Consider the following 13,804-nt stretch of genomic DNA (forward strand, 5'->3'; position numbering starts at 1 on the left):
TTTCTCAGCTCAGAGCTTTACCTGCAAATGTTTCTTCGTGTATGAAAGGCAGGTAGTGCCATTACACCTTCTAACTCACCTCACCTAACTCAGCTTTTAGCACAGCCTTGAAATGGGCTTTTTAAAAATAAACTTTGCTTGAACAGATGCAGCCAATGAAAAGACCCTGATATTGTATTAGACAAGCAAGTGCTGCACAACAGCCAAGTCAAGGGAGCTGGATAAAGCCTAGAATATTAAAAGTAAGACCCCGATCTGAACACAGCTGTTTCACTCACCGGTGCTTTCACTGAAATCACTCAGGATTTCTCAACATACATCAAAAAAATTATGCTCTCTCCTACTGGATGGCAGTGGCAGGTAACAGTGACACCTGCACCAAGTAGGGCGGCAGCAGAGAGCGAAACTAAGCACCACCGGGGAGCTGCTGTGCCTTTTTTTCTAGGTTAAAACCCAATTCTGTGAGGAACCAGCCGAGCAGCAGATCAACAACAACCATCACCTCAGACGCTGCCGCCCCAGACTTGTTAATGGCGGCCGCGGGCCCGCGCCGACCAATCAGCGCCCCGCTGCGGGGGCACGTGATCTCCGCCTCGGTAGCGATGGCGCCGGACACGCACACTTCCGCCTCGGTAGCAATGGCGGCCGCGCGCCTTGCGCCCCGCCCGCGCTCCTCCCCTCCGTCACGTGGCCGGCGCGGGCACAGCACCCGGAAGCAGCGGGCGGCGGCGGGCGCCCCCGCTTGGGTGCAGCGGGGCAGGAGGAGGCGAGCGGCGGCCCTGCGTCCCCGGGCCCTGCCGAGCCGGTGAGGGCTGAGCAGCGAGCGGGGAAGGCGGGGGGGTGGAGGGGTGTCACCGCTGTGGAGACAGGCCTGCCCCCTCTTCTCAGAGCCCCCGACCGGGGAGGGGGCTTGGGGGACCTGAGGGACCGGATGGGCCCAGAGGAGACCGGGGGGGTCTCACAGGCTCCGGGACAGCATTGCCCCAGGGCGAGGCTGTGCCTGAGTTGTCGGGGAGGGTGTGAGGAGCCGTCGGGCCGGGGGAGGGGGTTTTCACGGCCCCTAAGGGGCCCTGGCCTGGAGGAGGTCTTGGGGCTCGGCCCCGCAGGGAGCCCAAAGCCCAGCCCTGGGCGTTCGTCTTCCCGGGGGAGGCTTCGGGGAAGAGGCTGCCTCAGCCTGTGCTGTGGGGCAGAAAACCAGGGCCGGGGGTGCAGGGTGGGCTTTGGCCTCCTCCTCCCTGCGAGGTTGGGGGTGGCACTGTGGCTGAGGAGGAGGGATGGAGCAGGGGCTAGGGTCGGCGGGCGGCTGCGTCAGGGACGGTGGGAACAGCACTGGGGGAGAGGAGAGGGTGCTGCTGCCAGCATCCCAGTTATCCATAACTTCCCCATTGCCTGTGTTTGGTGGTCACGAAGCACATGTAGCCTTACGTCTCCGCTGCATCTCCTGGGGTTTGCCCGCAGCCCCCGTCAGCTGCATCTCCTGGGGTTTGCCCGCAGCCCCCGTCAGCTCTCGGTGTGGGTGTTGCTGATTCAGGTCCCTTGGCCCGTGGGAGTGGGCGCTGTGTGGGCAGCGCAGGGGGGGTGGCTGCGCAGGGCCCCGGCTCAGGCAGACACAGCAGCGGGGAGAGGAGTCACCGCTTGTCTGATCCACTCCGGGGATTCCTCTCTAGCAGCAGGATCAAAGTCTTTCTAAATCCATAGCGAGTGGAATATGTCATTAGTGTAGTGGGGATAACTCATAGGGAGAATATTATCAAGTGCTCTGAACACATCCATAGGTGATTTGTCCTAGGGGAATTGTTTTTAAGGGGTTAGGGTTCTTTGTGTTCTTTGGCTTTATGAAAAATTAAACTCGGGTCTTCAGAGGCTGGATCAGGAACAGTGTCATTTCTTTGTTTGTGATTTGAGTTACCTTTGATGGCTGGTTTCCTATTTTGAGTTAATAGTTCAGCTTTTCTGTGTCCAGAAGAGCACACAGTTGTTGATGACATTAATATTTGTGTGTGCAAATTCAATGCCGCATTTCTGTACCAGGGGAAACAAATTTTAGTAGTAGGACGCTGACTTCAGCAAAAACTTCTATAATCAAAGAAAGGCTGTTTACTCTTGCTTTAAAAGAGAGGCAGTTCTTAGGAGTGGTGGTCACAGATGGACCTTTGCAGGAAAGGAGCTGGAGGAAATCAGCCTAGGGTCTTGGTGGCCAACGGTTTGCTTCCACAAGTGGTAGCAGGTGAACTGAGAACCTCAAAATCTAGGTTTCAGATGGACTCTTAACGCACTCTGGTGCGAGCTGAGGTATGCTGACAGGACAAAGTTCATCTGCATGATACCCTTTCCTTACTTATTCTAACAATAGACGGCTTTGTGCTCCCAAGTGATGTGCCAGCCCACAAAAATTGAGTGCACCCTCAGCAAGTTTGCCAGCAATGCCAAGCTTGAAAGGTGGGCCTCTGCAAACCTCATACCTGGGTCAGGGCAATCCCAAGCACAAGTGCAGGTTGGGCAGAAAATGGATTGAGAGCAGCCCTGAGGAGAAAAACTGGGGGGTGTTGGTTGATGAGAAGCTAAACATGACCTGGCAATATGTGCTTGCAGCCCAGAAAGCCAACCATATCCTAGGCTGCATCAAAAGCAGTGTGGCCAGCCAGTCAAAGGGGGTGCTTCTCCCCTTGTTCTCTGCTCTCCTGAGACCCCACCTGCAGCCCTGTGTCCAGCTCTTGGAGCCCCCAACATAAGGACATGGACCTGTTGGAGCGAGTCCAGAGGAGGCCACGGAGATGATCAGAGGGCTGGAGCCCCTCTCCTGTGCAGACAGGCGGAGAGAGTTGGGAGTGTCCAGCCTGGAGAAGAGAAGGCTCTGGGGAGATCTTCCAGCACCTTCCAGCACTTAACGGGGCCAACAGGAAAGCTGGAGAGGGACGTTTTACGAGGGCTTGTAGTGATAGGACAAGGGAGAATCACTTTAAACTGGAAGAGAGTAGACTTAGGTTAGGTATTAGGAAGAAATTCTTCATTGTGAGGCACAGGCTGCCCAGAGCAGCTGTGGCTGCCCCATCCCTGGCAGTGTCCAAGGCCAGGTTGGATGAGGCTGGGAGCAACCTGGGCTGGTGGAAGGTGTCCCAGCCCATGGCAGGGGGTGGAACTGGGTGGTCTTTAAGGTCCCTTCCAACCCAAACCATTCTGTGATTCTATGAAAAGTAGCTGAATGAATTAGACTGAGGTGGCAGAAAAAAGAAAGGTAATAACGGTAGGAAGAAATTGCTGACCCTTTATGGCAGCCAGAATTATTAGCAAAAAATCTTCTCCTGTGTCTCTGTGTTTGTGCAGTGCCTGGCATAGCGAGGCCCTGACCATGACTTGAGTTTCTTGGCCCTACTATAATATCGTACTCCAAAAGAACATATCATTTTAAGGCATTTGCTGTAATTTATTTATGCCATTAATTTGTCACACCCTCGTTTACTGAATAGCACTTTGAAAACTATTGATGTGTGGTTATGGAAAGGAATTAATAGTCTGCACTGCTGTTTCTTTTCTCTAATGCCCAGCTGTCCCTCTTTAGTCTGGTAACGAATCTTTGTACCTGCTCTGCTTTGCAGATTCTTGGGAGTAGGTATTTTTTACCTGCTGCCAGGCTATGACAAAGAGCAGAATAGTTGATGCAAGCACTGAAACAAAGCAACACAAAATTGAAATAATGGCCACGCAGCTGAATTTCCTACCTCAGACCCTTGTTGGACATGAGAGGTGTATCATGGGCTTTGTGGAAGATGTGTGTTGTCTTGCAGTTTAGAAAGTACTTTCCCTTTTGAAGTTCATTTCTGTACTTGTAAAATGGCAAATGAAGACTGAAAGATAAGGAAATTGTAACTGTTCGTCCAGCTGGAACCCAATAAGCTAGTTAAGCCTGCACACCAGCAGCTTTCTTGCAAGGAGAAATTAATTGGGCTGACTCACAGAACATACCAAGGTCTTATTTTATGAAGAATTAAGAGACAAAACCTATTGATCTGTACTTGGCAACTGTTAAGTAACAAGAGCAAAAGTTGCTTTGTTTTATTATGCTCAGTGCTGTGTGTGAATGCATGCAGATAATCTCTTGAGGCACTTGGCTTTCAGGGTAAAGCTATTGAGTTTGCAAGCTTCAAAACTGTTTGATACCATCTGTTGTATAAATGGAAGCTTTAAAAAAGTTAATTCTAGAAGTTACCTAAGTGTTTATTACTAATTAATGGAGTATTATAAGACACGCAGGACATTCTGACTTCAGAGTGAATTAGTGGTATTCCTGTGTGGACCCAACTCAAAATCAATTTGTTCTGTATTAATCGGTGTGCTTCAAAGATACCTTTGTTGGTGACTCCTGACAAGTCAGCTTCTGTGTGGATAGAATTAGAACTTCAGGACTCTTCTGTAAATTAAGCTTCAGATCAGCTGATGTTCCCCGTGCACAGGGAAGATGTGATCTTGTTTTTTTCTTTCCATCTTCTAGAGATGGAAGAACATGGTCTGAATACTTAGGCAGTTGGTTCATGAAATAATGTGAGTCTATTGTGTGAACTGCTGAGTGAATGGGATAAATATTTATTAGATATAAATTTGGAGTGCTTTATAAATTAAGAACAAATCAAAAACATGCTTTGAGTATTAAAGCCACTTACAGCCTGCAACACAATTGTCTTTTCTTACAACTGTTACACGGGAATACTGTTACAAAAGTGTCATCATTTCATAATGAGGCTGGTACAGTAAGGCAGTCAGGTGACTGCCTCTCAGGAGAATAATTAAATGGTTTGTGATGAAAACTGAGGATAAGTAAACTTGGTGTGAGTCAGAGGTAGTACGATAACTGATAAGAGCAAACTTGCCCTGGAAATGCTTTATGTAAACACCATAGCTTTTGAATGCTGCCCACAGTAAAGCTACTGTATTGCTTTCTAACTTTGTCTCTCTTTTTCAGGCTGACCTAGACTGAGTTTTTTCTAAACATCATGGGAGAGATTAAAGTCTCTCCTGACTATAACTGGTTCAGAAGCACAGTTCCTCTTAAAAAGGTACGTACAGCTGTGATGGTCTTGTGGGTAGAATGTCTCCCCTTGCTTTGTAGTGGGGAAGGCTGAGCTGTTTGGTTAATGCAGAACAGTTGTGGCTTGTGCGAGTGACCTGGCTTATCTCCTGAACTGTTATCCCACATATCATATGAATGCATGAAAGCACACTCTTAATTTTCACATGCTGAGGTCACTTCTGCGTGTGGTGGGGAGCTGAGGCTCACAGTTGTGAGCCATGGCAGCGGTACCTGGCATCCTGATGCCAGCCACGCCTGAGGAGGAGACTTGGAGGAGGTGGCATGTGCTGGGGACCTTGTGCATGGCCTCTCATGGAGCTGCCTGTGCGCGCTGCACCACACCAAGGTGGGCAGCTGACCCAGCTGCCAGGCAGCCGTGCTGCCGGAGCCACCTCTGCCGTTCCTACCATCGTCCTCAGGTTGAAGCGGAGTATCTGAAGGCAGCTGCTCGGCAGTCAGGCTGCACACAGGCTTCCTGCAAGTGGACAGATGTCTTAACGATGGTGGGGAAAAATAAATGCTTTCTTCCACTGAGTGTCCTTTGGAAGTCCTCTGCTTAATCACATTGTCCAACCACTTTCTCCTCAGACTTGGATTTCTCCACTTCCTTTTGCTGAACCACAGGAGAGTGTTTGAGGTATGCAGTGCCCCGATGTCTGCTCCCTATATGTTGAGCGACAGAGGGCATGAAATTACTTCAACCTGTTGTAACACTTCACTTGACATTTAACATGAGGGTTTTTTTAAAAAAGTGCTTTGAATTACTGTGTTCCCAAAAAACTAAGTCTGGTGAATTCTAAAATCAGTAATTTTACTTAAGAAAACTGTGCAATGAAATTCTAGACCAGTTAAGAGCCCTCCCTTAGTACATCACTCCTGACCTGCACCAGCTCTCATGTATAGCTCTTGCAGATAAAGCCTGCTGGGGCTATGGTTGCGGACTAACCTGCAGCAGCAGCCCAGGCTCCCGCCAGCCTGAAGGACGGTCTTGCCTTTACACCCCAGCCCGCTGCTCCTGCAAGTGTGGTGGCTGCTCATGTGACCGCGCAAGCTGAGCAGGGTCAGTGACCTGCCTAGCTTGAAGGTGTTTTATAGTTTGGTTTGGGGTTAAACTGACTTCCAGTTGGTTCAGCTCCCTAACCTGGATGGCTGTGTGGGCTGCAGGAACACGGGGATGGTGCTGGCAGCAAAGGCAAGAGCAGCATTACCTCCTTCAATAGCAAGTTGCTTGCAGTTGGGCCACTTGAAAGGGACTGTGTCCCCAAACCTAAGGAACGATGTTTATATGTGCCCAGCACTATTTCCACTGAGTGGTGTGTAACTTTCTCGAAGAAACTACCTTTATGGAAGAACTGTAGGATTTTCCATTCAGGGTTTCTCGTTCATTTTTGCCAGTTTGCATCTTCTGTAAGTAAGAAAGATCCATTGCTGTTGGCTATGTCTAGGCTCTGGCTGTCCAGCTGCTCTTTGTTTCTGGCCAGTACCAGATCTGCTGGATCTGTTTGTGCCATGCTTTTGCCTTCAGGCAGTGCCTCACTGGGTCAGCAAAGCCGGGGGACAGTATTTCAGCGGAATGACGCATAGGTGCTTTTAGGCGCTGCTTTGTGGGATGCGGTACAGTAGATGAAAGGGGCTGGAGGCTGTAACCACAGGACACGTTGCTGCTGCCTGGGGACTGTGTGACGCTGCAGCTCGCTGCCAAGGGGCAGTGCCTTCAGCTGCTGCTGACTACTCAGTATTTCATAAATGGGGACGTGTAAACTGAAGCTGCTGTTGACCTGGTGACCTTCAGACTAGGGAATACCTTACCCTTTTGAGTGGTTCAGTCTACTCAAAAGTAAAATGATGCCACAGTGATGAATGTGGGGTATGAAGAAGGTAGAAAGAAACAAAGTAGCCCTGGTTTCTGGAGAGAGAAGAAAAAAAAAAAAAAAAAGTCCAATTTGAAGATGTAATCTCTGAAGCTGTAGTTAGGAAAACAATTGCTTGCATTATTGCCCAGAAGTATAGGCAAAGCATGTGCAATGCTGAGGAAGGAATGACCAACCATCATTACTGCTGGTAAGCACACATCACTGCTGTCAGATCTACTTAAGGAAGTCTTTTGTTTGAAAATGGGCTGAGATGTTCCTCCTGACAGGAGCAGGAAACTCACAGCTCCATTACCCTTCCGGCTCTTCTCAGATACAGGAAGTACAGCACAGAAAATAACATTTTTAATGTGAGTCTTTAGCCTTGCCTGTGAGCCTGCATTGCATACACTGCTTGCTGTCTTAGATAACCCCTTCCTAAAAGTCTTCAGCAAGGGACACTCTGGCTCTGCTAGGACAGGGGAAAGTTCTGCCCGTTTTTTAGTGCAGTGCAGATTTTACCCTTTATGTAAACTGTAGGTGATAATGATCGATTGACCAGAACAAGAAAAAGGCTGGTGACCTACCAAACCAGCAGTTAGCCACACTGCTATCTGCCTACGTGGTGCTTAGCCTTGTTCGGGAGCTGGAGTTAAACTATCCAGTATGTGGCTGGGAGTCAAATAGAACAATTGTTTAAACCCATTGATTCATTGTCTGGGCTTGAGGAACATTATCTCTGAGCCTCAGCTCTCTTGACGTGAACTAACTTTGGTTTTGTGACTTCAAGGAGCATGGTTCACCTTTGGAAATACTCCTAAAGAGAAACTTTGTAGTAGCCACTAACCACCACCCTGAACGGATCCTGGATCCGACATTACTGGTGGAATAACAGCTGAGAGCGGCGAGGCCTGGAGCTCTGGAGTTGTGTGACAAGGGTTTTGGGGGGAGATGGGAGGCTTTTGTACAAGGTTTATTTTTAAATGGTTTCAGTGGTCTGGAAGCTCTGGTATGCAGTTTTATTTTTTTTTTATAGATACTTTACAAAACAGCAGTATCATGTGATCGCTCACATGCCCCCAGAGCCTGAAATACTGGCTTTATTACAAGCAGATTTGTTAGTCAAGCAAATCTGATTTGTGGTACGCTATTCTTCTCCGATTCCCTGAGAAGCTTAACTGCTGTGATGAAGCAAATTGTGCTTGTATATTGCTGTTCAAAAAGCTACACAATTTTGATACAGAGGAGATGAATTCCTGCTGTGTGACGCAGGCTTTCCCCAGAGGTTTGTGCTTGTTGATCTGGTACAAGCTGCACGCTTTTGCTGGGTTGTGGAGCACTGAAAGAGCACCTTAAATATATAAAACAGTTTGCTGGTAGAAAAGGCTCTGTAAAAGCAAGTCAGGCTCCAGCACTGCAGAAAGGATGACCGTTGCCTAATTCCTATACTTTTACATATACTCACTGTGGTAGGACTTCTAACTTCTGCCCAAGATGGGCAGTGTATGAGGAACTGCTCACTAAGGATGGCAGCTTGCATGTGGATAATGTGCTTCAGCCAGCCACATGTCCTAGGCACTACAAATGCTCCCGAGATGCTGCCAGCTGATGGAAGCGTTTTGGTTTTTTTTCCAGGTCAGCTTTGCAGTGCTGCTTGGGGAGTTGTGTGCATCTCTGTTTCTGGCAGCTGGCTTTAACTGTTTCAGATCAATAATTTGTGGTGTTAGCTGCTTAATTCACTAGGCTTGCACGTATCCAGGCCTGTAACATCTTTTGTCCAGTGAATGTAAATATCCATGGTTGTTTAAAAAACTGCTCCCAGGGGCAGCCCTGTGTCTTCCAGCCTACAGCTGCTGCTGTCCATACCTTGAACTGACCTCCTGGGTCTCTCCTGGGCCATGGCACCGTGTTTGTTATCCAGCTTATGTCAGGACACACAAAGCATTTGGTCTGACAGTGCGTGGCTGCGGTTCTGCTCCAGCTGTATCCACACAAACACTGTAACTCCAGTTAGTAGACAGCCTGAGAGAGGAAAGCTATTGTGAAGAAGAGTAAAAGATGGTCTTGTTCAAAGGGGTCTTGAGTATTATGGTGTTTGCTAGATGATAAAGTGTTGTGTAGAAGCAATCCTGGAAGGTGGCTGAAGAATCTAATTTGTCTTGTGTGTTTCTTCTCCCCCGATGCCTGTCATTTCAGATAATAGTAGATGATGATGATAGTAAAGTCTGGTCACTGTATGATGCAGGACCTAGGAGTATTCGGTGCCCGCTCATATTTCTCCCTCCTGTAAGTGGAACTGCAGATGTGTTTTTCCAGCAAATTTTGGCGCTGACTGGATGGGGCTACAGAGTTATTGCTGTGAGTATTCTCTGTCTTGTGTCAAAGTTAGTATTACTTGTGCTTGTTGCTGTCATCAGAGGTTGGATAATGAAGACGAACAACTTAGTTTTGACTAAGGGAATCCATCAAAAACTTGGTGCTAGTTGTACTGTGGAATATGTAGCATTGCAGGTCCAGGCTGAAATCTGCGGTATGTTTATGGCAGCATTTACCCAAAGCCTTTGTGTGTGGACATTATTAATTACTCAGTCTGCTTTTTTCCCTTGTGTGCCCTGAGTGCCAGTCATTCTTGCCTCCAGCTGTATCTTTATTAGCCATGAGGCAAATGTGAGTTAGTTCAGGGTTTCCATGTTTTCCTTAGGGTTGGTGGATAACCTGGTTCTTAGCCTGCATCGCTGCAAGTGCTAAGTCACTCTGCAAAATCCTAACAGCGTGCTCTTGTCTGGCTTCTCAGCTCCTGAGCTGAACTGAGATTATTGAGCTGTACAGTATTTCTGCTAAACAGTACGGCTTTAGGAATGCTGCTGTATCTCTTGCGGCAGTTAACGATCTCTGTACCTGCCAACTCTACGTGCTACAAAATTGCTGAAAAATCCTCCCAGCCTCTCCTGCCACTGATTAGAGTGAAGCAATGCTGTACTTTCCCCTACAAGTTTGCTTTCCAGTACTTTGAGTTGTGTATTTTTGTGCAAGCGAGGGGGAGGTGTTTGCACCCTGGTGAGTTAGGGACCTTGCTGAAGAGCTTGAGCCTCATGACACAGGAGAGGCAGGTTGCTACCTTGAAACCTTTCATGTGAGAATTGGTATGGCTTTCAAGCAGACAGCTGATGGGTACTGCTCCGAGGCTGGCTTTTTCTAACTTTGTATTATTTTAGTTGCAGTATCCAGTGTACTGGGATCACCTTGAGTTCTGTGATGGATTCAGAAAACTGTTAGACCACCTTCAGCTGGATAAAGTGAGTGCTCAGAGATGGGGAAATGGATGTATAGTTGCAATAAAAACCTGGTGTTTGAAGAGTCATTTAATAGAAAGGGTATAAAATATGACACAAACATAGCCTATAAATAAAGGAGGCTGTGTTGCAATTTTACATTTGAAACTAGTTTATTTTTGAAGGTGAATACCCTTGAAAATTGTCATACTTGGCCTAAATTCAACTGCTATTCTAGGCCTATTAAATTGCATTGGTTAACTTCAGTTTTTCATGAGATCTCATGGAAGTTATCCTTCCTAATTCGTGTAGTACAGAATACCACAATAAAGTATCTTGGATTGGAAAGCTGTTGAAGACAAAGTGAAATGTTTGATTTTTTTTATTTTCTTAAGCTTGATGAGCACACAGAAACATGAACTGTGATCTGGAAACACTTCCCTTTTTCAGTATTTATCACATTTATATCATGCAAAAAATCAGAAGCTGAACAGAAGAGTGATTCTTTGAAAAAAATGGCTTATGACAACAGTGGAATTTGGATGACTGATTTTTGTAATGAAACATCGTGCTTAGAGTTCACATCTCATAAGTGTAACATGATTCTTTTTCCTTTAATTAGGTTCACCTTTTTGGAGCTTCTCTGGGAGGCTTTCTAGCTCAAAAATTTGCTGAATACACACACAAATCTCCCAGAGTTCAATCTCTGATCCTGTGTAATTCCTTTAGTGACACTTCTATCTTCAATCAGACATGGACAGCAAACAGGTGAGGGAGACTGAGACAAGCCTGCAGATTCATGGCATTAGTTTTTTTGCAGTGAAATGTCACGCTGACCTGGTTTGATGTGCATCTAACCTGTTTCCAGCCTGGGGGAGGGAGGTGCGGGGTGGAATGCTTGTGACTTTTAAAGCCATGCCGCAAGGAGAATGGAAGTTTTTTAGAGTGATGAAAGTGTTATTCACCTTGTTTAAAATACATTTTTGCAATGTAAGATTAACTGCTTCCCAGAACATTTTGAGTACCTAGCTGCCAGGTTTTCCATCTCAGTGCTCTCAAAGCTTCTTCAGGTTTTCATTTGAAGTTAAAGCACAAAGTCTGTGCAAGGAAAGGGAGTGCTTACAACAGAACATGTTAATGTTGGAGTCCTGGATGCTTGAAGATTGTTACATCTTGTTTCTGTTTCAGCTTTTGGCTGATGCCTGCTTTTATGCTGAAAAAAATTGTCCTTGGGAATTTTGCATCTGGTCCTCTAGATCCTGAAATGGCTGATGGGATTGATTTCATGGTGGACAGGGTAGGTAGCTGTGTACGCTAACGGCTGTGGTGTCAGTCTCTGTGAAAGATTTACTTAGCAGGAGGTTGTAGGTGTTTCTGCTGCTTTCTTCATTTACTTTCCCGGAAGGGAGGAGTGAGGAATAAATTTTTAGCAGGTATTGACTGTCACAGCTCCAGCAGTTTCACTGGTGCTGTGACTGTCTACCTTACAGTTCTGTTTATGTAAATCCGGAGTTAAACTGAGGTGGAAGAGAAGAAAGTGCTGGGATGCATCTGTAGGTTCTGGGGGCAGGAGGAACTAATGGAACATGTTTTAAGCATTTGTCTCATGCAGAGTAATGCTAAATTGGAACTGTAATCTTCATCTGAAGTGCAGTCATGTTTTCCTTTAACTTCTCTTTGGCTGTATTGTTAATATTGCATTAACTTCCTGCAGTGAAATATGTTGCTAATCAGTGTTTCTCTCTACTGAAAGCTGGAGAGTCTAGGCCAGAGCGAGCTTGCTTCAAGGCTTACTCTCAACTGCCAGAACTCCTATGTAGAACCTCATAAAATTCGAGACATCCCTGTAACCATTATGGATGTAAGTTAATCTCCATGTAATCCTTTTTTTTTTTTTTTTTTAACAGTTTCTCCCCTTGACCTGGATATCCACCTGGATATCCAGATGGGGCCTAGATATTCTGTTAGCAACTTGCTAACTATTTGTGGCATGTAACTTCATATTTAGATAAGCCACCTACTGACTGAGCAACACCGTGACTCTTCTGTGTTAAATTATGAATTAGATATTCTGTGCAATAACAGAGTCATATGTTTATGTATCACAGCGTTAGCATTCTAGCTGTCAGTGCCTAACACAGAATCATGGAACGGTTTGGGTTGGAAGAGACCTTAAAGATCCTTTCATTCCAACCCCCCTGCCCTGGGCAGGGACACCATCCACTACACCAGGTTGCTTGTTTTCTGTTTCTTCAACACTGCTCCAGAGAAGCTGAGAATTGCTTCTAGGAGCAGCACGTATCCAGTCTGATTTAATAAGCAAAATCTGAGATTCAGAGCTAACTCCTGTGACTTGTTATGCAGGTATTTGACCAAAGCGCACTTTCTACTGAAGCAAAAGAAGAAATGTATAAGCTCTATCCTAATGCCAGAAGAGCTCATCTCAAAACCGGAGGCAACTTCCCCTATCTCTGCAGGAGTGCTGAGGTCAACCTATATATTCAAGTGAGTCTCTGCACTCAAACCCAATCGACCAATGCATTCAGCCAGAACAGCTGTAGGAAGCACCTTTTCTGTGCTTACTTTTATTTTTTAGCTTGCCTGAGCTCTGTTTGCTCCGGCTTGCAGATAGCTGACACAGGGAGGGCAAGGCTGGGAGCAGCCACGTTCACGGAGGGCTGGCTTTGGGGGTTTGGCTGTTGCCTGTTTCCTCTGTCCTCTCTCTGAACATCTTGTACTCCAGAGCCATGATTTCATCCTCTCAAAAATTATTCTGAAAGAATGCTTCTCTTTTACCAAAACCTTGTGCTTCTGCACCTGTTTCAGTGTTATTTTCCATGTGCAACAGATCCATTTACTGCAGTTCCACGGTACCCGGTATGCAGCCATCGATCCCTCCATGGTCAGCGCAGAAGAGCTGGAAGTCCAAAAGATCCGTCTTCACACCAGCAATGAGCAAGAAGAGCAGTAGGTTTTGGGTGCCGGTGAAAATGAGGAGTTGGTTTGGTGGTCTTCCTGTGTACAATCAACTGTTCCTACTCTGCCTTTTTCCTTGTGTTAACCGATTATCACTGTGTGATTCCAACAGGATCAATAGTCAGTGAACTACCCACGGACAGTAACCTCTGGAAGTGTGACAGGATAGGTCTGTTTAATTTTTAGTCTTTGAATTCAAGGAGGCTTCGTTTGAAGATTACAGTTTTAAAAACAAAGACATTTTTGCTACCAAAGTCGTCACTGTCATGTTCTTAAGCAGAACAATATTTCTTTTTATATTTTTCACTCAGCTGTATATATTGCCACATGCAGATTGTGTACTTATAAGCTGACATATATTTTTGTTGAATATTTGGTTTAAAAGGTGTTTAAGTGACAACATTGCCGCCACTCACTTGCTTCGTATGTTGTGTTGTTAGTTAATTTCTATTTGAAATAAAGCATTTGAATTTTTAACTTTCTTGCTGTTTAAAAATGGTTTTCAATAAAACTTCAATTTCAGCAGGTGTCTCCTGTTTTGACTACGAGAGAAGAGCAGTGTAGCTTACTGCAGTCCTGGTTTGCCTCTACAAGCACCTCAAGAAATTAAGAAAACCACCACCTTCTGCTTGAATTCCCCC

At 46.2% G+C, this 13,804-nt stretch overlaps 1 protein-coding gene across 1 annotated transcript; it reads left to right on the top strand.

Moving 5' to 3' along the window:
- Positions 1-677: 677 nt before the first annotated feature.
- On the top strand, positions 678-13,685 carry SPG21 (SPG21 abhydrolase domain containing, maspardin). Its single transcript, XM_037394461.1, has 9 exons — positions 678-805; positions 4,958-5,051; positions 9,112-9,273; positions 10,131-10,211; positions 10,810-10,955; positions 11,376-11,484; positions 11,941-12,048; positions 12,552-12,692; positions 13,036-13,685. The coding sequence occupies exons 2-9, from the start codon at positions 4,989-4,991 to the stop codon at positions 13,156-13,158; spliced, it is 933 nt and encodes a 310-aa protein (XP_037250358.1). The 5' UTR covers positions 678-805; positions 4,958-4,988; the 3' UTR covers positions 13,159-13,685.
- Positions 13,686-13,804: the final 119 nt, after the last annotated feature.

The sequence above is a fragment of the Falco rusticolus genome, chromosome 7, assembly GCF_015220075.1.
Source record: "Falco rusticolus isolate bFalRus1 chromosome 7, bFalRus1.pri, whole genome shotgun sequence".
Taxonomy (NCBI): domain Eukaryota; kingdom Metazoa; phylum Chordata; class Aves; order Falconiformes; family Falconidae; genus Falco; species Falco rusticolus.

Bases quoted from the DNA above. Each gene is read 5' to 3' on its own strand.
- SPG21 (XM_037394461.1), top strand. From the start codon at position 4,989: ATGGGAGAGATTAAAGTCTCTCCTGACTATAACTGGTTCAGAAGCACA. The intron at 10,212-10,809 runs GTGAGTGCTCAG...TCCTTTAATTAG, and splicing joins ACCACCTTCAGCTGGATAAA to GTTCACCTTTTTGGAGCTTC. The intron at 10,956-11,375 runs GTGAGGGAGACT...TTTCTGTTTCAG, and splicing joins CAGACATGGACAGCAAACAG to CTTTTGGCTGATGCCTGCTT.